The sequence below is a fragment of the Genypterus blacodes genome, unplaced genomic scaffold (genome assembly GCF_046128005.1).
Source record: "Genypterus blacodes isolate CSIRO-AG114 ecotype Tasmania unplaced genomic scaffold, CSIRO-AGI_Gbla_v1 ptg000457l_1, whole genome shotgun sequence".
NCBI classification, from domain to species: Eukaryota; Metazoa; Chordata; class Actinopteri; order Ophidiiformes; family Ophidiidae; genus Genypterus; species Genypterus blacodes.
The window spans coordinates 3,039-28,052 of record NW_027467224.1 but is presented as its reverse complement, the minus strand read 5'-3'; the positions used below and the strand labels follow the sequence as shown (position 1 = coordinate 28,052).

Here is a 25,014-nt window from a genome sequence, read left to right as displayed (position 1 = left end):
GCTCTCCAGCGCTGCCAGCCCATGGTCCTGCTCTCAGGCGCTCCCAGCCCATGGTCCTGCTCTCCAGCGCTGCCAGCCCATGGTCCTGCTCTCAGGCGCTCCCAGCCCATGGTCCTGCTCTCAGGCGCTCCCAGCCCATGGTCCTGCTCTCCAGCGCTCCCAGCCCATGGTCCTGCTCTCAGGCGCTCCCAGCCCATGGTCCTGCTCTCAGGCGCTCCCTCTCTGGGTTTGTTTCCATTGGAGGAGTGTTTTTCTCTTTCTCCTGCCACAGTTCCTTTTACACACCTGGCCGTTCGCCTCTTCCTTATACCTGAAAGTTTGTTAGTTAGAGTTGTTCCTGGTCTTCAGAGGGAGCTCTGGGCTGGGGTGAGACCTGTCTGTGGCTGTGGGCCTGTAAAGCCCTCTGAGACTTTGTTTGTGACATTGGGCTACAAATAAACTTGACTTGTGGATTATCAGGGGTGAGATACTCTTTATATAACAGGACCGAGGGTTCTCCTGTATCAGAACGGTTCAGAGTCCAGTCCACTGTGCTGTACTGTGGGGTGGCTCAGAACTTTTCAATCATAGCTCTGTGTGTATGCTGGATGTATTTTTTGTCTTCTGATAAATGTAAACACAGTATATTCAACCATCCTGTGACAGTAACAACATTATAACAATGTGGAAGTCAACAATAGGAGAAAGTGAAATAAACTCTGAAGCCAGTTCTCTTTCATTCTGGCTCAGTTTGCAATGGGAAAACTAAAGAATAGGAGCGGGGTTGACCTTTGACCTTCAAACTTAGATTCTCTTCCACTTTTCCATAAGTTGTTTTTTCTGCCATCCACCTTCTTTTCCATCAACTTTTTAAAAATCCTATTCATTCATTCATTCCTCTCCGTCTTCTTCCACCCTCCTCCTCCTCCTCCTCCTCCTCTGTCTTCCACCCTTCCTCCCTCTAACTTCCCCTGCCTCTCCCCTCGGTCCCTTCGCCCCTGTAGGTGAGCGGATGATCGGACTGCAGGTTGGAACGGCAGCGGTTTGGGAAATCACATGGTTACGTTTCCAGCTCTGCGAGACGCCATTTTGGAGGAAAGTTTGGAATTTGTAGACCTGGGAAGGAGGAGGAAGAGGAGGAGGAGGAGGGGGGCGAAGAAGAAGAAAGGAGGAAAAAGGAAGAGGGAGAGGAGAGAGGAGGGATCTGCACAGGGAGAAGTTTGACACGAAGGCACGACGCGTCTGCCGCTGCTGTGTTGACAAGAATCAGAGCTCCGCCGGTGGGAGAAGTGCGGCCGCGGCGGGACTTTGCTTTGGATTCTGCGCGTTGAACTTTGTATTCTTGGAGAAGCAGTCGGGGCTTCGTGGCTGCAGCAGCGGTCGCCGCATGTACTCGCCCCCCTGCCCGGACACGGACTGTCTTCGGTCCTCCACGTCAGGTCCCGGCGGATGAACCCGGCTCCAGTGCCACTTTTCCCAGCCGCCGAGTGTCGCCACAGCGGTCCTCCTGCGCGGTGCACGCCGGGGCGCAGAGCCTCCGGCGCGGCTCTTCAGCACGGCGACTCGGCAACGGCGCAGCAGCGTTGGTGGCACCGCTGCCGCCCGTCGCGTTGCGTGGTAGTTACAACCGAGACTCCCGACACTTTGTCCCCGGTGTTGTGTCAGACTTTGAGCTGTTAGTTTGTTCGGATAGTCGCTTTCTCCCTCCTCACTCCGCTCTCTGCCTGTTTGTCGGAGTGTGTTCGGCTCGGGGGGAACTTGCTGTCTCGTCGTGGAGGGATTTGCCCGGAGCCCTGACTTGGAGCGGTGGAAGTGGGATTTTATTATTATTATTATTGATATCACCGACCAAACCGCCCTGCCTGGCGGTTGTATGTGGCTAACGCCGAACTCTCTCCACAACGAGCCGAGTTGAGCCGAGCGAGACCGAACCATGCCAATCCGAAAGAAAGGTAACCCGCTCTCACTTCACACGTAAACTAACAAGCTAACTGTGCTAACCGCTACCTGCTGGGTCAAACTCAAACTGCCCCCGCTAATAAAGAGACACACACGGACACCCACGCCACGACACCGATAACACCACACAGACACGGTTGTTGTTTTGGCCGCACTGAGCCGGGCCGGGCCGGGCTGTGCCGGGCAGGTAAAGTAAGTTAAAGTAGCGCTAGCAGGTTAGCCGCCGCTGCTAACCAAGTTGTAAATGGGGCACCTTGTCTGGTGACGAGCCCAACTATAAATAAACTCTTATTAATAAAGTATCCACGCGGTCCTCAACAGTCATTACAACATTCCTTTATAGTATGTAATCACTCATATAAATAACTGGTACACATTATTATCCCGTCACTTGTTATTCTTTAAAAACTGAAGTTTAAAAAGTCTCATACTGCAGGTGAAGTCCATCTCTAGTCTCGGTCCTCTCTTATGTCTCCAGTGTTCTCGCCAAAGTTCTGCTTTATAAGTATTTTCGCAACCATTCTGACATATAATAAAGTTTACAAAATGTCATAATCCGCTCCATTAAGTCAGTTAACCAGTTACAATTGCATGTTTTCTGCTCATTTGTGAAAAGTTGGAAAAAGTTTCATATTCAGTTATAATAACTCTTCAGTTTGTATTTATGAAGTCTTTCTTTGGACATAACCTTTTTGATTCATTATATATTGTAGTTGGCTAACAAGTCAGGGTTTCCGTGCTCACATCTACACAACCTGCTGTGCTTCTAACCTCACTATAGATCAACCAAGCTGTCTTTCTGTCTCGCTGTCGCACTAACCTACGGAAAGAACTGAAACTTTCATGCATGATATGTCCAAAATTGTCTCCAAATCTTTATATTGCACCTTTAAAATGTCTTAAACCCTGACATAGATCTGTGCCGTGTGCAGGTCAGTATTCCAGAGTGAAGTGTTGCAGCGTTTGCTTGCCGCATGCAGCCGACATGTCTGAGATCAGCTTTCACCGGCAGTTGTGGAGCTGTTAATGAGGTGTGTGTGTGTGTGTGTGTGGACGCTCAGCTGTATCCTGAAGTCACCTCTGTGTTCTCTGTCTGTCCTGCAGATGCTCAGAGGGCCCTGCTGCTGCTGGAGGAGTACAGAGCCAAGCTGAGCCACGCTGAGGACCGGCAGCTCAGACACTCCATCCAGAGGGTCATCGACATCTTCCAGAGCAACCTCTTCCAGGCTCTCATAGGTACGGTCACCTCAAACACACACACACACACACACACACACACACACACACACAGGGAAGTCACCATATGAGCTGTAATGAGCGTCACAAGACCCACATTTGAGTTTGGTCAGATGTCCCGGCACGAGCCTGCAGCTGAGTCCTGGTAGAGCCGGAGGTGGAGCTGAGTCTTAGTGTGTGATTGAGCCTAAAGTACTGTCTGAGTTGTGTCTGTGTTTTATACTGTATAAGCAGAGTTTGTGAGCGTGTGAGCTCTGAGAGTCTCACAGTCCCGACCCTCTTCCTCTCTGTAGGCTCCTTTCTGCTTCAGTTCTGATTACATTTGACTGGATCCTTGTTTGTACAGTAGATCTTTGGAATGTACCTGGACTTGTGTTTGTTCCCTCGCTGAGCGGTTACAGTCGGGCGTGAGGTTATAAAGTTAGCTGGTGTGTTGGTGTGACTCACTGGTGACTGAGAGCAGAACACACAGCCAGAACAAACAGCAGCTGGACGGCGGGACGGGAGCCTTCAGGGCCTCAGCAGGCTTCATCCAGAACACCAGAGGAGGAGTCGGTAGGAGGCAGAAGCCCCCTTTCACAGTTTTGCGGGGGGCTTTTGTGACTTTGCCACTCTAACAGGCACACAGCTTCACACAGCGGCTGGCTGCGTGTGTCCCGGAGCTTCAGTAACCGGAGAGTGCCGTCACAGTCTGCCCCAGCCCGAGCTGAACCCAATAAGATTCTGTGGCACTGACCCGAGCAGCCGCAAGCACAGCAACAGTAACCAGGGACAACCTCACACACAGTCTTCCTACTTCCTACTATGAGTTTCATCATAATGGATACATGAAGTTTGATCCTCTATGCTGAAACTGACTTCACTCCTGCGGCCTCACTCGGGCTGAGAGGAAGTGAAGCTGACGAGTGTCCTGTTGGCCACAACAAAGGTCAGAGGTCAACAGGAGCTTATGGTTGTTCAGTATGGATGTTTCAGAGAGGAGAGAGAAATGTACACGAGGGGCCAGTATAGTTTGAACAAAGATCCTAAACATGGTCTTGTTTTACAGACGTATGTGTTTACACTAACATGGCTCTCTAACATGTTTGTGTCTGAGGCCTGACCGTGTCCCCGGCCTCCAGCAGGCCCAGCTGCAGCGTCGCCAGGGTTAACGGTGGTGGCGGGAATGTGGTCCGGTCGGTTTGCCCTTGACTGACTGACTGAGTGATTTATTTATTGACTGGCTGTGTGTTTTTTGACTTAAACAACAAGAATGATTTATTGGCCTACATAATCACTTACACTGGCTGTTGTCCTGCAGAGAACTCGTGTCATTATTGTTCTGTGACACTGCGGCGTTGTCATGGAGCCTTCAGGTCGCTTACATCTGAACTCACTGACTTGTGACGTGTTTACTGTCTAAGTTGCCTCATTCTGGTGATTTGTCGTTCACACATCAGATCCACGAGCCTTTGAGGGAGAGAATGTAGAATGTGTAGTTTCTTCCTCTCCTGGCCCCATAAGCAGAGAATCTATCTGTTAACTAATCAGTCTGCATTTGTCCCGATCATCTTTCTCTATCTGATTCCTTTGTGACGGCTGCTCTCTGAGCTTTATGCAGTGAAAGTATCCTTAGGAGAAGCCGGTGCTCTCTCTCTCTCTCTCTGTCTGTCTGTCTGTCTGTCTGCCTTCCTGCACCTGAAAGCATGCAGTGGAGGCTCCCTCTCTCTTGTCATAACTTATAGATGAGAGGTTATCAGTGTGCAGCCAGTGACCTGGTTGCTGCTCGGCTCTTCTTCGTTCACTGCATCTGTGAGTTACAGAGATGTGCAGGATGTGTTTGGATCAGAAGAGGCCAGTGGAAACAACAACACCACCTACAAACAATTCACCAACAGTCTGAGTGTCATGTTGTTCATGAACAGATATTAAAGAGCAGTAAGCATTTCTTTAGACAAACAGAAGCAGACAGATGAGCAGGGTTCCCACAGTGCTATGGACGCTACCATCCAATGCTAGACTGACTCCGACGGCTTGTGCAACATTTCTTGCCAAACTGCTACAGCAACAACAAAAAAAAGACACAGACGCAGAAGGCCGAACAGCATGTAATCCCTCCATGGACAGGACAATTGCCCAGAGTCTCTAATCCCACTACTGCTGCTGATTTACACAGAGAGAGAGAGACAGACAGACAGACAGACAGACAGACAGACGGGGCCAGCAGTGTTTCTGGGACGTTTGTTCAGTCGGCACACACACACACACACACACACACACTGAAGGAGGGAGGAAAAAGCTCTTTTCATTAAAACATCACTGCAAAATAAAATTTGCTCCAGTTGGCAGCCGTCACAGCTGAGTGGAGCTGCAGTACCTCACACGGCCACCAGAGGCTTCCTGCTTCCTCTCTATCAAATTACAGTAAACATGAAGTTATTGTCACAGATTTGGTTGCCCTGATTGATCATTTGATCCGAGACAAGATCGGGACCTAAAAAAGAAATGAATGAAATGTTAGACTCGTCCCTCTATGACATCACCACGGTTACTCCATGTTGCTGCTGCACTTTGAGACTATAGAACCTAAAGGTTAAGGGGGGTTTGAGTTGCTAAAGCACGTCTCCCTGCACGTTTGCCACCTCGCCGCCCTCCGCTCACACCTGTGCAGCTAAATCAGGTGGATTCAGTTGAGTACATAACTGGCCTAATCAGATTTCACTCCAGGAACCAAACCCTTACCTGCGTTGGCTCATTAACATATCTTCATCCTCCCCTCACACTGCTGCATGTTGAGCTTGTGCTGTCTTGCCCTGTTTGCCTGTCGAGTTTCTGTGTAACCTCAGAGCCTGTTTGTGTTTGGACTGAGCTCAAGGTTGATACCAGCTTTGAATCCAACTTCCTGGAGCCGTTCTTGTTTCTTTTCAGTGTAAAGTTTTAAAGGAAAGAATCAGTTTTCATGGAGTTTAGATGCAGATTTGAGACTTTTGACATCTGTAAGACAGCTTAAAGTCTTGTCTTACACATGTCAAATGTTTTTCCAGTGGACATTTCTAAGCATTATTCACTTTAAACTTGAATAGCCAAGGTCAAGGTCAACTTGACAACAAATGAGCTTTACAGCCAGCAGAGAATGGCAGAAGTTCAGCCCTGGACTTGCAAAAGTTACAAAACCCCGATGATTGAAAGCCCAATCAGTTGTAGCACGATGATGAGTCCCTGTGTAACAGTCTGAGGCAGCTTTGAATACACTTACGCTTAGTTTGACTGCTGCCTTCTCCCTCTGTTCTCCTGATCAGACTTCAGATCTAACACACTGACTGAGCTGAGCTGCTGCCTCCACTTTGTAATTCTATTTTGGGCAGTGAGGTTCATCTTGTGTTCCATTTGTAATTGACATTTAAACTGTATTAGGTAATGTGTGCAAATAAGTTCTCTGGTTTGGCGGCCAGCATGCGGATGGTTGCCGTGGCAGCAGCGGCCTAGATAGGTGTGGTCTTAATAAAAGGCTTCACCACAGTAGAGGTTCTGTTGGACTGGATCATGTGAGCTCAGGACTCCTTAGAGAGGTGTGTGTGTGTGTGTGTGTGTGTGTGTGTGTGTGTGTGTGTGTGTGTGTGTGTGTGTGTGTGTGTGTGTGTGTGTGTGTGTGTGTGTGTGTGTGTGTGTGTGTGTGTGTGTGTGTGTGTGTGTGTGTGTGTGTGTGTGTGTGTGTGTGTGTGTGTGTGTGTGTGTGTGTGTGTGTGTGTGTCACCTGCTGTAGAGACTGAACCGTCACGTAGGAATTGCCACCAGCCGGCTCCTCTGTTGTCTCTGTTCAGCGTCCCACAGTCTCTCAGAGGCCTCAACATGGCGGTGTGTTTAAGGGCTTCCCTGCCCGCAGGCTCGTTCCCCCGAGGACACTCAGGCTCACAGCAGGACCGCCCGGTAAACTCACTGCAGCTTCTGTCTCTGTCTGGATGCAGCACAGACATTAAACATCTCCTGTTTGTTTATAATCCAAAGGTAAAAGTCTGAGATTCCTCCTGTAGACTTGAGTCTTCACCGGCCACAGTGTAAGAAACCCACGGACTACCAAACCCTCCTGACAGCTTTATGTAGTTACACTGTAATGGATCAATATGTGGCACAATGCGAGCGTTTTTAGAGCCGTTAGCAGCCGGGAGCAGGATGTTGTGGTATTTAAAGCCGTGGCTCCTCATGGTGGTGAGGTGATGCTTATAGGAGCACATCTGTGCCAGCGGCCCGCTGCCTCGCTGAGCCAAAGAAAGCCGTGGTTAGTTTGTCCCTGGGTGAGCCCTCTGCACCGCCACCGCTCCAAAAATACAACTGTGCCTGCGTGGCCTCTGGGTGCTGTGACTCACAGGGGGAGGAGAGTCTGAGTCTGAGTTTACAGGATCAACTAGTCGGTCCTGGCAAATCCAGAGCCATGAACCCCAGGCTGTAGGAGATACGATGAAGGAAATTACAAACAGGAGGCATGAGAGTGAAACTATGGGCAGTTGTTCCAGTTTGGACCCACAGCATCAGATCACAACCCTCCTATCTCCTGTAGGCAATGTTTCCTGTTTACATGCTTAACTGCCATTGGATCCTGGGGTCCTGGGCCTCCGTCTGTAGAAACTTCCTGCCCCCTTCAGCCTTCGCTCCGTGTTAACGCCGCCGCCACTTTCTCTCTCTCTCTCGTCCTCGCAGATATCCAGGAGTTTTATGAAGTGACCTTATCGGACAGTCAGAAATGGACGGAGCCTTCCAAGGTGGCCGATCCCATGGCGCCCGTCAACCTGTGGGACTTCTCCAGCCTTCAAAGCACAACGGTGACCTCAGACACTCTGCCCAGCCTCAGCACCAGCATCGAGGTAAGACCACGCCCACGCCTGTGTGAGAGGATGAGCCTCATACGTCTCCTCCTCCTCCTCCTCCTCCTCCTCAAGCTTCCCTTCTCTAGATCTCAGAACTCCTCAGCCCTTTGCTTTTCCTTTCTGATCTTTATGATGTGACTCCTGCTTTGACACTTTACGGCGACACGTTCACGGTCGGCGTTTCAGCGGTCAGGCGGTTTGATGTCTGGCTGCTGGTGTGATGAAGCAGTAGAGCGGAGAAGTAGAGTCACAGGGTCAGAAGTGTGTCATGAGGGCACGACCTCCATCGTTACCTTTATGTTCCTTCTGTCGCTCCGGTCCTGAGGTTTCCAGCTTTTTGTTTGACTGGAGGAAGAGTGTGACCTCTGTGAGGTGAAGACGTCTCACATGGTGAAGGCCACGTTTACACACAAAACAATCCAGCTGCTTATAGTCATCATCTCAACTCCATCACCAAGCTGAGAGAGGTGAAGGCCCAACCTCCTCCTCCTCCTCCTCCTCCTCCTCCCTGTCTCAAAGCTGAAGGTAAAGCAGTGTGACCCAGGTGTGTGTTTGTATTGAATGCTCTTCTCTCTTTCCCTGTCTCTTCTGACCCTAAACGCCCGTGGTCCCTCGTAGGACTCTCCTCTCCTAAACGAAATCCTCCACACGTTGGCACAGGCCAAAGTCTCGCCTGGCCTTGATGGACATGTAAGTACTGGACGCCTGTTGTTGGTGTTGGTGTCGTCCATCTCCGCAGCATGTCCATCTCGTCCTCATATGCTTTGGACCATTGGAGGGGCGGGGCTTGTGGTTCTAAGGTCAAGGGTCAGGTTAGTGGAGACCTAACGTCAACCTCAAGATATCACTGCAATTCTTCTTCTCTCTAATGTGGCGTTGTAAAGAAGTCTCAGTAACCGATCGGGTGATTGAACTGTAAACGCTCACTCATGCAGAGGAAGTGCAGTGACAGGCTGAGGTTGTTGGTGTGGGTTCAGGGGTCATGGGTCATGGGTCATTGTGCTTCATTGGGTTGTGTGGATGTTGTTGGTCTGACCAGTGCGCCTCCTGTCCTCACAGCCGCAGCCCCTCAGCACTGAAGGAGCCAAAAAAGGACATACAGGAAGAGTTTGGGTCCAGAGTGAGAGGCACTGGGAATATGGGACCGCACACACACACACACACACACACTAAACACCTGACTGTCAGAATCATGCTCAATCATGGATAGGGAGGGTGTGTGTATTGTTTTGTTTGTGACTCAGTATAGATCTAGATAGATAGTTAGTGAATCCAGGAGAAACCTCAGGACAGAACTTCATGGATCCATAAGGGTCCATTCCAAAACCTCCAGACCTGAAGAGAAGCACAAACATCTACACAACGACACACACATATACCTGAGAATCAGTCAGTCATGTCAGATCACTGTGTAGAGTTTCCCTTTAACCCGACTGACGTTAAAGAACAAAGCACTCGTATGAGTAGAGGCTTGAACTATAAAGTAGAAGTGATCTTAGTATGTTTATGTATCCTGAGACACGCGTGCTCTTAATCTGAAGTCACAGCTGAGGGTTAAATAGTCTCCAATCAGATCCAGGGAAATAAAGAGTGAAGTCACTTCCACCTGCATCCTCTCGTCTTTATCTCTGGCCCCATCCTGACTGTTCTTAGGGGTACAGCGTCATCCTTACACACTGTGTGAGTGTGTGGAGGGGGAGGAGGAGGAGGAGGCGTTCAGGGCCTCCTGTGGAGCGTAATGTCTTACACGGAGGCATGACACACCGTATGATGACACACATTAGGGGGGGACGGACGCATGCACATAACAAATTCATGGAACTGTAAAATATTCATACTTGTGATTCCCATCCACCCCCTCACCAGCTCAGCTGCTGCTGGAGCTGTGACACACTCTTCCTCCTCCTCCTCCTCCTCCTCCTCCTGCTGCTGACACGTTTGAGTCACACATGTACACTTATTTAGAGTTCTCTGTGTTGAAGGGAGTGAGCTCGAGTTTACTGCTTGTTTTGTGTGTTCTATTTTATTTGTTGCTGAGTTCACGGCCTGATGTTCAATAGGACTTCCATGTATCACAGCTTGAAGATCAGTGATCGGTGCGTTTCATTCATGTTCACGTGAGAAGGAACCCGGTTAAGTTAGTAAAGGGCGACAATACGTGACAAACACGTTTAAGGTTAAAATAGCAAAACGCTTGATGAGGCAAAGGTGAACATATTTGTGTCTCAGTAGACCTGGAACTTATTGCAGATGCGTGTTGGTCTGTGGTTCCATAACGGTCCGGTTTAGTTTGGACGGAATTCCTCTCAAAAATCATTGCTTTGTGTAAAATCACCTTAGATCCACTTAAGAGCTCTTGACTTCCTGTTGACCGGTAAATGTCTGAGCTGCTGAGGCGATGTGACATTTATAAATATGAAAACGCTAATCAAACATTCCCCAAAGCGCTACTGTAGCGTTACTAAGGCACTGGAAGCTTCTACGTGGGCGTTAATAAATATGGAAGCTTCTACGTGGGCGTTAATAAATATCTCTGCTTGATCAATTCCGCCTCCATCCCTGCTCGGTGTTTGCCAAGCGAAATTTCCCACCGCCTTTAAACGCAGCACCAGTTCGGATGAGCCGCGGTTCCGTCTGTGCTGCTCCGGACCGAGCGCCGGTATGAGGCTGAGCTCCGGTGAGCGCACACGCTGTCGGTGCGTTCTGCCTCCCGCTCGGTGTGTGTGAGTGTGTGAGTGTGTGAGTGTGTGTATCTGATCTAACCGTGAGCCCGCTGCCCGGTCGCAGCTTCCAGGAGGCGGACGCACCGGTATGATCCCGGTTCCTCTCCCCGGCTCCACATCATGGACTGCATCTGTATCGTCACGACGAAGGTAAACGCGGCTCGGTGTGTCGGGACTCTGACTCGGTGTGTCGGGACTCTGACTCGGTGTGTCGGGACTCTGACTCGGTGCTTCACTCGGTGTTTTCACTCAGCGCGCATCTTCGCCCTCCGAGCTGCGCCGGAACTTCGCGGAAGTTTTTGGGATTTCTGCAACCGATTAACGCTCCGAGCCACCGGAGATCATCAACCGGCCGAGGGGAAAGTTGTGTTAAAACGATGAAGCTTCAGGTTGGGATGAGGAAGAGGAGCTGTAAGGATGAAGCTTCAGGTTGGGATGAGGAAGAGGAGCTGTAAGGATGAAGTGTCAGGTTGGGATGAGGAAGAGGAGCAGTAAGGATGAAGTGTCAGGTTGGGATGAGGAAGAGGTGCAGTAAGGATGAAGTGTCAGGTTGGGATGAGGAAGAGGAGCAGTAAGGATGAAGTGTCAGGTTGGGATGAGGAAGAGGAGCTGTAAGGATGAAGTGTCAGGTTGGGATGAGGAAGAGGAGCTGTAAGGATGAAGTGTCAGGTTGGGATGAGGAAGAGGAGCTGTAAGGACGAAGTGTCAGGTTGGGATGAGGAAGAGGAGCTGTAAGGATGAAGCTTCAGGTTGGGATGAGGAAGAGGAGCTGTAAGGATGAAGCTTCAGGTTGGGATGAGGAAGAGGAGCAGTAAGGATGAAGCTTCAGGTTGGGATGAGGAAGAGGAGCTGTAAGGATGAAGCTTCAGGTTGGGATGAGGAAGAGGAGCTGTAAGGATGAAGTGTCAGGTTGGGATGAGGAAGAGGAGCTGTAAGGATGAAGCTTCAGGTTGGGATGAGGAAGAGGAGCTGTAAGGATGAAGCTTCAGGTTGTGTTGAGATGCAGCGTTGAGTTCATTGAACCATTCATGCTGTTTAAGGAGTTGTGGCTCTGTTAAGGTTCTAACACGCAGAATGATGTCATAATGATCACATGTGGAGTTAGTTAGTCTGTGACGTGTGCTAAGTGGTTTGTGTGTTTGACAATAGGCACTTTGGCTTGTGTGTGTGTGTGTGTGTGTGTGTGCTCATTATATTTCCTGTTCTGACTCTCACAGGAAGTTATATATGATACAGACGCCGTTTAGTTCAGGAGACCTGCAGTAATAAACCAAACATGTACAGACCTGAATGGAATAATACACACACACACACACACACACACACACACACACACACACACACACACACACACACACACACACACACACACACACACACACAGAGAGGGAGGCTGGTAGCAGGGCAGGCTGCCAGAGGAGTGCAGGGAGGTGAGGGGAACAGAAGGAAGAAGACAGAGAGGATGCTGGGAAGGCGTGGGCAGGGAGCACAGAACACAGGAGGGAGGACCGCTCCTTGTTTAACTGACTCTCCGTCTGCTGTGACCTCTGACCTCTTCTTTTAGATTGACACGACCCCAGGGCCTTGAGCGTCGGCCTTGAACATTTCAAACACACACACCTGTGTGGTGTGTGTCGTTGTTTGGAACACGGAGCCTTACAGAGGAGCGTTGGGCCTTTGAGCCAGCGTCCTTCCTCATCTACTTCCTCATATCTTTAAGATCTATCTATCTAAGACCCAGGTGTGAGAGAAGCTCCTGCTGAGGCCAGGAGGAGGAGCAGGAGGTCAGGGAGAGAGAAGCTCCTGCTGAGGCCAGGAGGAGGAGCAGGAGGTCAGGGAGAGAGAAGCTCCTGCTGAGGCCAGGAGGAGGAGCAGGAGGTCAGGGAGAGAGAAGCTCCTGCTGAGGCCAGGAGGAGGAGCAGGAGGTCAGGGAGAGAGAAGCTCCTGCTGAGGCCAGGAGGAGGAGCAGGAGGTCAGGGAGAGAGAAGCTCCTGCTGAGGCCAGGAGGAGGAGCAGGAGGTCAGGGAGAGAGAAGCTCCTGCTGAGGCCAGGAGGAGGAGCAGGAGGTCAGGGAGAGAGAAGCTCCTGCTGAGGCCAGGAGGAGGAGCAGGAGGTCAGGGAGAGAGAAGCTCCAGTGTGACGAGTCAGAACACCACAGCATCACAACTACCTGTGATCAGTGAACACTTTGAACATGAAACACCACTCTACAGCAGAACAGATGGCATTATGGGTAACTGTTCGTTCTTCAGTTTGCATTTTAAAGTCACACTTTACACAACTCAACAATAATTTGTCAGCAGGATAGCTTCTCTGTGATGGATCATAACTTTTTATTCATGTTCATGTGGCTCATTCCAGTAAAAACTCTCTCTCTCCCTCTCTCTCTCTCTCCCCCTCCCTCTCTCTCTCCCTCCCTCCCTCCCTCCCTCATTTGTATTCATGGTGACGGGGAATCTTTTGATTTCTCTGCATAATAAATGAAGCTGTTGTATCTGCACACACTCTGTGCCGCGCTGAATAATGCATGACGTGTGTGTGTGTGTGTGTGTGTGTGTGTGTGTGTGTGTGTGTGTGTGTGTGTGTGTGTGTGTGTGTGTGTGTTACTATGTCTCCTCATTGTTAAGTCAGGTTTACAGTCGGCTCTTCCTCTTGTTGTTCTCTCTGGATCAGATCTTTGCTTCTGTTCTCTTCAATCCTCATGGATGAAAGCTTCTGTCAGTGACTGAACATATAAACTCGTCCAGCTGATCACTAGGACACATCTCTGCTCCGTCCCTCCTCTGCTCGTCTCCTCTGTCTCCCGCTCGCTCCCTTCACGCTCTCACCGACACAGATCACTCTACGTCAAGGCTGGGACTCTGCCAGACTTACTTGTTGGTCCTTGAACGCACCGCTGAGTCCATGAGTATCCCTTTCCTTTGTGTTCTCCTTTGAACAGCGTCTGCTCCTCCATTAGTCGTCCTGGTAGTTGCCCGTTTCCCGGTGGGCCCGTTGGCAGTCGGGTGTTAATGTGGCCGCCGAGGTAACGGCTCCCTTTGTGTCGCTGGCGGCCGTTGTCGGGACAGGAAGTTCTTGACGTTTTGATTGACTTCACAACTTTCCCACACAGTGCAGATCACAAAGCGCCGGCTTCCTCTTCCTGTTCTCAGCTAAGAGATTTTCCATGTGCCACTTTCCCCCCCTGTGGCCTGCCTGACTGGGCTTACTCTGACTCAGCTTGGCCTGACATCATGCAGAGGTAACAGCATGTCTGATAGAGCAGCGACAGAGGCTGGTGGAGAGAGTCTTAACGGGACACGGGGTAGATGTTGTGGTTCTCAGGGAGGCAGTGGACCAGCGTCTCTGCTCAGGTGGAGATAGTTCAGGTGTGTAAGCTCACACACACTCACTCCAGTCACAGAGCAACATGTTGATGTTTGAGTGATAAGAGTGGACCTTTAGAGAACTGAGCCTTAAAGAGTCATATAAGGCTTCAGTTATCTTTCCAACTCTGTTACAGTGAAACTAAATGGTTTGTCAACATTGGGACACACTGAAGTTAATCATGTGAGGGACGAGGTTTAGCTGGACACACACACACACACACACACACACACACACACACACACACACACACACACACACACACACACACACACACACCTCAGAGGGCAACGCCTCGCCATCTGGTCTGACACAGGGAGACAGAATGAGAAGCTGCCAACAGGGCTTAACACACACACACACACACACACACACACACACACACACACACACACACACATACACACACACACACACACACAGACAGATCTATTTCCTCTTGATGTTGTAAATATGCCGCTGACCTTCCAAAAACCACCGCTTGATTAGAATCATAGACTAACAGAACAAAGCAGGGAGAACAAGAAGAAGAAGCAGCTCATGCAGGTTGGCACTGAGGTTCACTTGTAACTCTCAGTGTGCTGCCCCCTGCTGGTGCTCTGTGGCGGTGCGGAGGTGAAGCTGACCTTATTATGTAAAGGAGGAAAGTACAAGTAAATAGTAATGTTATGAACCTGGCTGACCTCATGTGCCTCATCCTCATCTTCATCTTCAGTCAGGACAGCCAAGGGAACCTATGACCTCATGTGTTTTCTAACATATTTCCGCGTCTGACACAACATTTATAATGTATATTAAAGAACTTCTGCTATCGATTAATATGTTCTAAATCAACCAAATTACTAGTGATTAATAGATAATTAATGAATCATTATCATCCCTAATATTTCCACAGATTTAGAGTTTATAGAGCAGCATAAACCATGACCTCACCTGGTGTCTCTGCTGTTTGCATCAAGTTTCTTCCTTCCCTCTTCATCGTCCCGCCTCAGTCTGGACATGACGGCCGGAGTCCAGCAGGGGGAGCTGTTCCACTCCAGCTCAGCCCACTGTGGCTGCAGGAGGGAGTTTGGGTTTAAACACACAGAGAGTCAGCCCACAGGAATATGAATGATACAGGGTCAAAGGTCAGAGATATGACAGAGGGTTTAGGGTCAGAGTTCATGTAGAGGGCTCTATCAGGTGTTGGTGCTGCAGACCTGTGAAATCTAAGAGACGTTCCGTTTCCTGTATTTTCTCCTTTCTCTCTCTCCTTCACACATTTTCTTTCTCTCCTCCTCTTCACCCAAATGATTAAGCAGACAGAGGTACGATGGATATAGTGTGTGTGTGTGTGTGTGTGAGAGAGTGTGTGATGTGGACGTGCTGATAAACACTCCAATGAACGGGGGATGGGAGTGCGGTGGAAGGACACAAATCTCAGCTCCGATGAAATCTGTGTTTCCTGATTCCTTTACACACACACACACACACACACACACACACTCACACATATACATATAGAGAGACTCTCACAGGTCAGATATGTTGTGTGTTCCCGACCTAATTGGTTCAGTGGTGAATGTTAGTATGGCGTGTGTGTGTGTGTGTGTGTGTGTGTGTGTGTGTGTGTGTGTGTGTGTGTGTGTGTGTGTGTGTGTGTGTGTGAGCTGCCCCGGTGTGTCTGCAGAGAATATTCTTAGCAGTTTGGTAAAGTTTCAGTGCAAACTCTGCCTCATCGCTTGCTCCTCCTCCTCCTCTCACACATCACTGACTCTGTCCTACATCCTTTACCTTCCCTGAGGATTCTCTCGCTCTCGCTCTCTCTCTCTCTCTCTCTCTCTCTCCTCACCCTCTTGTTCAAGCCTCCTCGTTTCCAGTGAGTCATGTGATCAACCCCCACCCCACCCCCCACCCCTCCAGCTCCCAAACACACCACCACAGATACACAGAGGAGAGCTTAACACACACACACACACAAACACACACACAGGCACAGGCACAACTGCTCTTGCTAGTTCCGGCTCCCATCATCACTCTGTCACTGTGTGTTGGCTGTAGAGAGAGACAGGGAGAGAGAGCACGACAGGGAAAGGAGACAGGAGTGGAGGTGAACTGCTGAGAGGAGGTCAAGAGGTAGAGGAATATAATTTAACGGAAGAAGAACAGCAGAGGAGGAGGAGGAGGAGGAGTGAGAGCAAAGGGGGGGTGTTCTCCCTGAATGAAGGAAGAGCTCTGGGAGTCCTTTTCTCCCCGTCGTGATGGAGCGATGCAAGGAATGAGGGCGGATGGTGAGAGCAGGGAGCAGCAGCAGCAGCAGCGGAGGAGGAGGAGGCGCTGGAGACGGTGGAGGTGGAGGAGGTGCTGCCGGGGGAGCCGGGCGGCACGGGAGGAGCCGCCGTTCCTCCTCCCGCCGGAGTCGGCTGTCGGCAAACTGCCCCGCCGCCGCCGACAAGATGTCCCCCAGCATGAAGAAGATGGAGTGTTTCTCTCCCATGCTGTGCCACTGCAAGGTGGCCTGCACCAACAGCACCATCTCCCTCATGTTCGGCTGCAAGGTGGGTGAGACGCCTAGGAGGAGGAGGAGGGGAGGGGGAGGGGGTGACGTGGGTGAGCCCCGGTGGAAGAAGGGAATCCTGGGAAAGGTGCCGTGTTTGATCTGCTGGGGTGAGTGATGGGTCACTGTGACAACGGGCAGGAAGTGGAGAAGAAGAAGACAAACTAGCTGTGTGTGTGTTTGGTGTGTGTGTGTGTGTGTTTGGTGTGTGTGTTGGTTCAGTTTTGTACATTTAGGAGAGGAAGTCATTTCCTTCAAACCCGTCAGTGTTTCCTTCTCTTAAGATCACTGAGAGCTGATCAGTGTGATTATTACTGAATGATCACTTTAGGTTCCTGGGGACAAATGGTAACATGGCCCTGATCTTCTACATGTCTGTCCCTCAAACTCAAAGAAGGAGGCAGAACAAAGCTCCTTCCTGTCTCATGTAACAAACTGACTGACTGATCAAACACAGATGAAGAGCAGCTGTTCATAAAGATAATCCTCCCACTGACAGAACATCTGCTGCCACTGTAAACACAGCAGTCAGGCGTTAATCCCTGTGTGCTGTATAGATTATAGATTATAGATCACATATTCTCTAGAGTTTCAGCAGACTGTTGCTCCCTCAGTTGTTTTTCCTGTCAGATTACTGAGACTTGTTGTTAATCAGCAGACCTCAGTTTGACCTTTGACCTGCTCAACACATCACTGTATCATGTGGTGGCCGTGCTGACCTCTGACCCCTCAGGCACAGGAGCCGCTGGGATGAATGTCTGCTGTTAATCTGTGGGATGAGATGGCCCCGCCCCCTTTGAACATCAGGCTGGAGGTTTGATGTAAACACACACACACACACACACACACACACACACACACACACACACACACACACACACACACACACACACACACACACACACACACTCTGAGTCCAGCCTGGGTTTCCTGCCGCCCGTACGTTTGGCGGCGTGACAGTTTGATTGCGTCCGGTCTTAATTAAGTCCCATTGATCCGCTGCCATTGATCGGCTGTGCTGGCCACCGGGCAGGAAGTCATCAATACTAGCATCATAAAGCATTTAGCCAGCAGGGAGTTTGATGTTAGCTTCATAGATAAAACATTCAGGTCAGAGTCAGAGTCAGATTAGAGTCAGTCAGGTTAGAGTCAGGTCAAAATCAGCTTAGAGTCAGAGTCAGCTCTGATGTGTGACGTTAGCCCGCGCTCTGTGCGGCTGCTTCACGCTACATCAACAGAGAGAAACGGCCGCTCTGCTTCAGCCCAGGTACTGAGATGCTAACGTAATGATGGCAGCAGAGTCAAACCTCCGCTAATGCAGCTGTGACTCACCTGACGCTGCTGCTTCAGAAGGACTAGAAGGCCATGCTAGTGTGTAGCAGCCATGCTAGTGTGTAGCTAGCTAGGGAAGCTGGCAGCTGTGGCGCTCTGACTCAAACTAGCGAGGCTCTAAACGTCCTGATGTGCGGTGATACAATCTAAGAGTTTTAAAGGTTCTGCCTTTATTAAATGATGAATTTGAAGCCTCAACATGAAACGTTTAAGAGGCACTTCAAAGTGAGCTGGAGGAAGCAGAGAGAGTTTGATGCTGTCACAGCTACAATGCTTCATCTTCATCTTCAGTCACTCAGTGTTCAGTGATGAAGCTGATGGACCAACAGACTGAAGCTTCCAGTCTGAGCCCACTGCTCTCCTGCTTCCCCCATCTGCCAGCATTCTGCCTTCATCCCTGAATCATCCAAACCCCTCTCCTCCTCCTCCTCCTCCTCTTCCTCCTCGCTTCACCCGCTCAGTGGTGATGCTCCTATTTATAGCAGCTTTTGGCAGGCAGGAGTTTGCAATGTGCCTCCTCCTCTTCCTCCTCCTTCGCCTTCCTGCCTCTCGGAGGAGGAAGAGGAGGCTGACGGTGTCATCACACTCCTGGAAGCCTCCACTCTTCCTCCTCCCCTCCTTTAGCTGATCATCCTCAGCCAGAGCAGGTGGCAGGTCATCTCACTGTGGTGTGTGATGGCAGAAAATGTCCCAACCTGTCTGCTGGAGGCGGAGCCACATCAGATGTAAAGATGAAGTCAGAGTGGGACGCCCCGCTGCATGATGGGTAACATGTGACACTGACAGGGCCGCTGTAAGAGAGGAAGAAGAAGAGGAAGAGTTTGGCTCCGATCAGATGAGTGTGTGTGTGTGTGTGTCAGCTTAGCCTGTAATGATCACAGAAGCAGCAGAGCAGATTGTAAGGAGGGAGTGTGTGTGTGTGTGAGGAGCGTGTGTGGAGCGTGTGTGGAGCGTGTGTGTGTGTGTGTGTGTGTGTGTGTGTGTGTGTGTGTTCTTTAAGGCTTTAAAGCTGAGCCGTATGCAGGCAGGATGAGAGGCTCAGTGTTGCATTCATGGTGCCTTGGTTAAATTAAAGTACATTTCTGTGTCCAGGGACTATATGACATCTATATGACGGCTCCGCCCCCACCCCCAAACGTTAGGGCTGGCGGCTGGGCCTGATGGATGGAGCCGGCGCCCTTCACAGAGTGTCGGCTTTACACTGCTATATGCTGAAGTGTGTTTGCTGCTTAAATAAGGACTTAATACTAAGGTGTGTGTGTGTGTGTGTGTGTGCGTGTGTGTGTGTGCGTGCGTGCGAGCTCCTTCAGACAGATGGAGCCTGCAGGCTGGTTGCTATACAGCGTCCGGTAGTTCTTCTGTCTGTGGTTGCTAGGAGACAGCTCTCCTCTGTGGCGAGCGGCTCATCACAGCAGTCTGACAGCTCAGCCTCAGCCTCAGCCTCAGCCTCAGTGCCTCCTCCCACCTTCAGCCCGTTCAGCATGTGGATTTTGGTGCTCACATGTCGATGGAAGTTTCTCCTGAAGCGTTTGGAGTCTCAGGGTTTCCCTCGTCCGTCCTCCTGTCTGATGAAAGTTGGGTTCCTGCGCTCCGAAAATAAGAGCTCAATCTCTCTGCACTGATGTTTCCTTAGTGTTGGAACATGAACGTGGGCGTTTCTCACTTTGTTTGGTAATGATCTGATGTTTGTTGAAGCTTCTCAGGCTGCCGCTCGTCCTGTTTGATACAAAACAAGTTAGTAGAGAGAGAATGATGCAAAGTAGAAGCAAATGTACAATTAGTTTAGGTTTCTTTATCTGCCTGTGGTTTGTTCTCTTCATACCTCACTCATGTGGAACCGGACCTGAGTCCCGTCCGTGTAAAGAACATAGAGGTGCAGGTAGAACAGCAACATCCTCATTCTGCACACACACACACACATCCGTGCATCCTGTGTGAGGAGGCCTGCTTCCTCTCCTCTCATGCCACTCAACAACAAACTCCATATTTCTCTTCTCTTGTTGTGTTTCATGAATGAGTCACTCCCAGCTGAGTAGTCGAGCATGGAGGCAGTCCCTGTCAAAGTGAACCTGTTCCCTTGGCAACCAGCATTGTGCCATTGTCCCAGCAGCTTTGCCTGATGCAGCCTCTTGACTCAGTGCTGCTGTCTGACCTCTGTGTGCTTTCATTTGGATGTTTTTAGAGCTGCATTTGTTTTTGTTTCAAACATCAGGAACATGGCGTCGTGCAGATTGAAGCACAGTGCGTCGCCCACAGTCTGATGATGGGATTGGAACTGGATCGGTGGACTTTCCCCTTATTCTCTCCGGTCCTCTGTATTCTATCTGTGTCAAAGCATCTAGGTGGCGTCTTCCTCTAATGGAGTGGTCGGCTCAGAGTGTTGGGTGAATGCAAACTGGCACTGATCACACAGGAGGAAGCTTTCATATTGGAACATGTCCAACTCCTCCAGAAGTCCCAGAATGCTCCCCAGACTCATCTGCTGTCAGACCTTTCAAACCAAACTGCAGCCTCTTCCTGCTGTGAAAGTTCTGGTTTCAGTTCTCCCTCCTTGTGGCAGGTTTCCTTTCACTCCCCTCCCCCCTCCTGTTGTTGTTGTTGTTGACTGTTCTCTTCTCATTGTGCGTCCCGTTTCAGAAGTACAGACACAACGATGAGGACTCGTCTCTCCAGGACCAGAGCTCCCCCCAGCTGACGGAGGAGGCGGGGGGGCCGGAGCTGGTCCAGGTAGCAGAGAAGAACCTCTCCCAGATCGAGAATGTCCACGGATACGTCACCCACGCTCACATCTCTCCCATGAAGGTACGAGTCCACCGGGCCACTCTCCTGCTCCTCCTTCTCTCTCCAGAGTCTCTCCCTCTCTGCTCGTCTGAACTCCCCACTTTAACGGCACTGTTCAACTCTCATTCTTCACTTTATTGTTGAAGGGAAAGTAGCAGAGTAGAACCGTCGTCTGAACGCCAACAGAGGAACGCCAGGTTCAGTTAGTTAGTTTCTTCACAGCTTAGTTCTGATTGATTGGTCTCTAGTTAGTTGTAGTTGTTGACACAGGCATCTTCTCCAACCCGGTCCTACTGTCTACAAACTACAGCCGTCCAGGTTCTGATCTGTTCCCGCCGTTGACTCACTCACATCCCGAGCTGCTCTCAGGATCTGGGATCAGTCGGAGCAAATGTCACAGAGCGTCACAGATCAGTGCAGCTCTGGAAATGTCAGGCCGAGCGTCCCTGATGGATGAGGTCAGCACAGCCACGTCCAATAAGCTCTCAGCCCCATCAGAGAAGCGTTACCACAGCAACGGCTAACATCATTACGCTGACTTTAGTGGTCGTTTGTCATTAGAATGGTTTCATAAACTCTCAGGGTTCTCTCACTTTTATATTTGTAGCTGTTCAGACTCATTCAGACAAATGCAGGTCCAGGTCGGGGTCCAGGTTCAGGTCCAGGTTCAGGTCTGTGGTCTTGCTGGTCTCCCAAACGCCAGTAAAGTTGTGCGTCTGTTTGTGTATTTTAATTTCTTTGCGTGTTCATCACATTCACACAAATGAAGCTCTGCCTCTCGACTGTAATCCACAGTGGATTAAACCTGGTACACACACGCACACACACACACACACACACACACACACACACACACACACACATCCAGAGATTCCTCCAATCAATCAATCAATCAATAATCCCAAACTGTATGCTTCATCCCTTTACAATGAATACTGTGAACTGTGACTGAATGAAACGGCAGCATGGGAAGAAAGGAGGGAGAATGATTCTGATTGGCTCACAGCGTCCAGACCCAGTTTGAGTTCAGAGCTCAGATGTTCTGTAAATCAGCTGAGTGTTCCTGCCCCCCTGTGGTGATCACACATACTGCTGTGTGTGTGTGTGTGTGTGTGTGTGTGTGTGTGTGTGTGTGTGTGTGTGTGTGTGTGTGTGTGTGTGTGTCATCTAATCCATTACTTGATAATGGACAAACAGAGAGATGATGAAGATCTACGTCTTCTGATAGAAGCTTCACTCCCTCATCACTCTCCCTCCTCTTCACTTCCTGTGTGTCGCTGGGTGGTCCTGTCTCACTCTCAGGTGTATATCTGAAGGTGGACCTGACGCAGCACACTGTGCCTCAGCTGATAAAAACAATCAGCATCAGCCCAAACTTCAAGAACCTCATGTGTCTTTGTTTTGTGTCCCTGTCTCACTCTCTTGATTCAACTCTACTTCACCATTCTCTCTCTCTCTCTCTCTCTGCCTCTCTCTCTCTTTCTCTCTCTCGCTGTCTCTCGCTGTCTCTCTCTCTCTCTCTCTCTCTGTCTCTCTCTTTCTCTCTCTCTCTCTGTCTCTCTCGCTGTCTCTCTCTCTCTCTCTCTGTCTCTCTCTCTCTCTCTCTGTCTCTCTGTCTGTCTGTCTCTCTCTCCGTCTCTCTGTCTCTCTCTCTCTCTCTCTCCCCCCCCTCTCTGAGAATCTTCTGCCTTGTGTCTCTGTCCTCCACGTTGCCCTGTTCTGACTCCTCCTCCTCCCCCTCCTCCTCCTCTCTCTTCTTCTTCTCCTCCCCTCTTGTAGGTAGCGTCCCTGGAGTGCATCCTTGACGGCTCTCCAGGTTTAGGACAGCATCACATGGAGCTCCCCTCCCCTACACCCTCCACCCTCTACCCCCCCAGTGAGGACAGCCCCCTCCCCTCCTGCTCCTCCAATCCCTATCCCCCGACCCAGGTAAACCCCGCCCCCTTTCCCTCACCACCACCATTGAACTCTGAGATCACGCTGGGCTGCCGATCCGTTATGATTTGATTTTGAAAACTGATGAATCTGCTCCTTATGTCAGTTACCAAGTACACATGTCTGTACGTGTGTGTGTGTGTGTGTGTGTGCGCGCGCGTGTGTGCGTGTGTGTGTCACCGTGAGAGAGACGAGAAGATACGTAATGACTTTAAGACACAAGGACGTCTCTCACCTGCATGATGATTGTTCCACTGTCACTTGTTGTTGATGCAGGACACATGCAGGTTCTGGTCACACCGCTGGTTGCTTACTTACTAAACACATAGAAGCTTTCCATTCATGAGACAGTCAGAGCTGCAATGTGTGTTTCAGGAGCTGCTGCTTCTACTTGTGTGTGTGTGTGTGTGTATTGATTGATTAGGCCTGATGTGAAGTGAAAGCAGGTTCCTGTGTGTTGTGATGTTTTCTCCATCACTTCTCCGGCTCACATGTTGACATGGTGAGGATGAGGAGGAGCCTCGGATGGAGGAGATGAAGCTCCACACGTTGGTTGGCTCAGTGAGCAGGATCACCGTCTCCTCAGCAGGAAGTGGTTGCCGGCTGCCGTGCAGATGTACTGTTCCCTCTGCATCTCATCTGCGTCTCTTCCTCCTGCCTGACGTCAGCAGGCCGCTATCTTCATCACCTTCACCACCATAAAGCAAATGAATGATTCTTCACATCCCACAAAGACGCTGGAGGACAAACTGCCCGCCCCATCTCTCATCCTCTGTCTCTCGCTCGCTCTCCTCAGCAGCACCATGGCAACACAGGAGATGAATGCCGACACGAGAAAATCCTGACGGCAGGAAAATGGAGGTCTTTGAATGAGGAGGAGGAGAGGTTTGAACCTGTGACGAAGGACAAGGACAGATTTAGTGAGGCTGTGTGTGTGTGTGTGTGTGTGTGTGTGTGTGTGTGTGTGTGTGTGTGTGTGTGTGTGTGTGTGTGTGTGTGTGTGTGTGTGTGTGTGTGTGTGTGTGTGTGTGTGTGTGTGTGTGTGTGATGTATATTTAGCCCCTACACAGAGGAACCAGGGGCCATGAAACGACTCGTGGCTAATGCAGGGCCGCTTCCTGCCTGCCACACTTCACTTCCTCCCCTCAGCAGAGCATGCTGGGAGAGCAGACCGCCTCTATTTATAGACCCCGGCTTCAGGAACATGATGGAAGGTTCAGGTGGTGTGTTCCAACTGTGTTTGGGATTCTTAGGCAGAGTGAATGAGTCTGGATCAGACTCAGCTCAGGCTTACACTGCAGACCTTAACCTGATTTACCAATGACCTCTGAACCCAGACTGACCCGGACTCTCTACAGCTCGGCCTGGTCACAGTTAGGGGTCGTGGTGAAAGTGGAACACGTCCCAGCCTTTGTGCCCTGCTGAGGCTCAGTCGCCCCCTACAGCTGAGCCCTGTCGCTCCAAAGGTTTCTGGAGTCTTCCCTTGTTGTGTGTAGTTGTGGAGCTTCCATTCCATCTTCAATCTTTCAGACTACATGAGGAAGGTCTCTACCCTCCTCTTCCTCTTCACCCCCCCCGCTCACTCAGCACTCTGCTGGTCTCACCTGCTGACTCATGTTTGGAAAAGGACTTAAGTCTAAGAGCTGAAGTGGGAATAAGGGCGGCACGATGTCACCCACTAGAGACTGAGAGCCAGAGGGGGGGAGGAGGGGAGAGGGAGGAGGAGGAGAGGGAGGAGGAGGAGGAGAGGAGCTGCATAACATTTCCAGAATGCAGAGAGAAGAGATCAGAAGACGAAGTTCCTCCACTGCCTTCACTCCCTCTGCCTTCTGAATACACACACTCCCTCCCCCCCTCTCTCTTTCTCTCTCCCCCCTCTCTTCCTCTCTCTCCCCCCCTCTTTCTCTCTCTCCCTCCCTCCCTCCCTCTCTCCCCTCTCTCTCTTCCTCTCCCCCCTCTCTCTCTCTTCCTCTCCCCCCCCTCTCTCTCTTCCTCTCCCCCCCTCTCTCTCTCTCCCCCCCCCCCTCTCTCTCCCCCCCCCTCTCTCTCTCCCCCCCTCTCTCCCCCCCCCCTCCCTCTCTCCCCCCCCTCTCCCTCCCTGTCCGTCCTCTCATCATCCCTGCAGTGTGTTGTTGCTGTCTGCTCCTGCTCCTGCTCCCTCCTTCTCGCTCTGTGGCAGCACCATGCTCTCTCCTCCCGGCAGGTTCCTCCTCCCCCGTCGGCTGATCGTCTCGCTCCTTTTCCCGTCAAGTCCAACGGCCGCCGCCTCCCGTTAACCGGCGGCTGTTTGCGGCGGGCGTAGATCAGACCTGTTAGTAGCCGGGAG

General features: G+C 50.7%; 1 protein-coding gene and 1 long non-coding RNA gene across 2 annotated transcripts; both read left to right on the top strand.

The window, feature by feature from the left end:
* The first annotated feature begins 964 nt into the window (after positions 1 to 964).
* Positions 965 to 24,596, top strand: LOC142990076 (disks large homolog 1-like). Its single transcript, XM_076139813.1, has 5 exons — positions 965 to 1,931; positions 3,043 to 3,174; positions 7,849 to 8,012; positions 20,610 to 20,774; positions 22,533 to 24,596. The coding sequence occupies exons 1-5, from the start codon at positions 1,913 to 1,915 to the stop codon at positions 22,758 to 22,760; spliced, it is 708 nt and encodes a 235-aa protein (XP_075995928.1). The 5' UTR covers positions 965 to 1,912; the 3' UTR covers positions 22,761 to 24,596.
* On the top strand, positions 8,019 to 9,092 carry LOC142990077 (uncharacterized). Its single transcript, XR_012960738.1, has 3 exons — positions 8,019 to 8,540; positions 8,634 to 8,705; positions 9,075 to 9,092. It is a non-coding gene; the product is annotated as an uncharacterized LOC142990077 (long non-coding RNA).
* Positions 24,597 to 25,014: the final 418 nt, after the last annotated feature.

Excerpts from the sequence above, each read along its gene's own strand:
- LOC142990076 (XM_076139813.1), top strand. Across the intron at positions 8,013-20,609 it reads GCCTCAGCACCAGCATCGAG|AAGTACAGACACAACGATGA; the intron begins GTAAGACCACGC and ends GTCCCGTTTCAG. Across the intron at positions 20,775-22,532 it reads CTCACATCTCTCCCATGAAG|GTAGCGTCCCTGGAGTGCAT; the intron begins GTACGAGTCCAC and ends CCCCTCTTGTAG.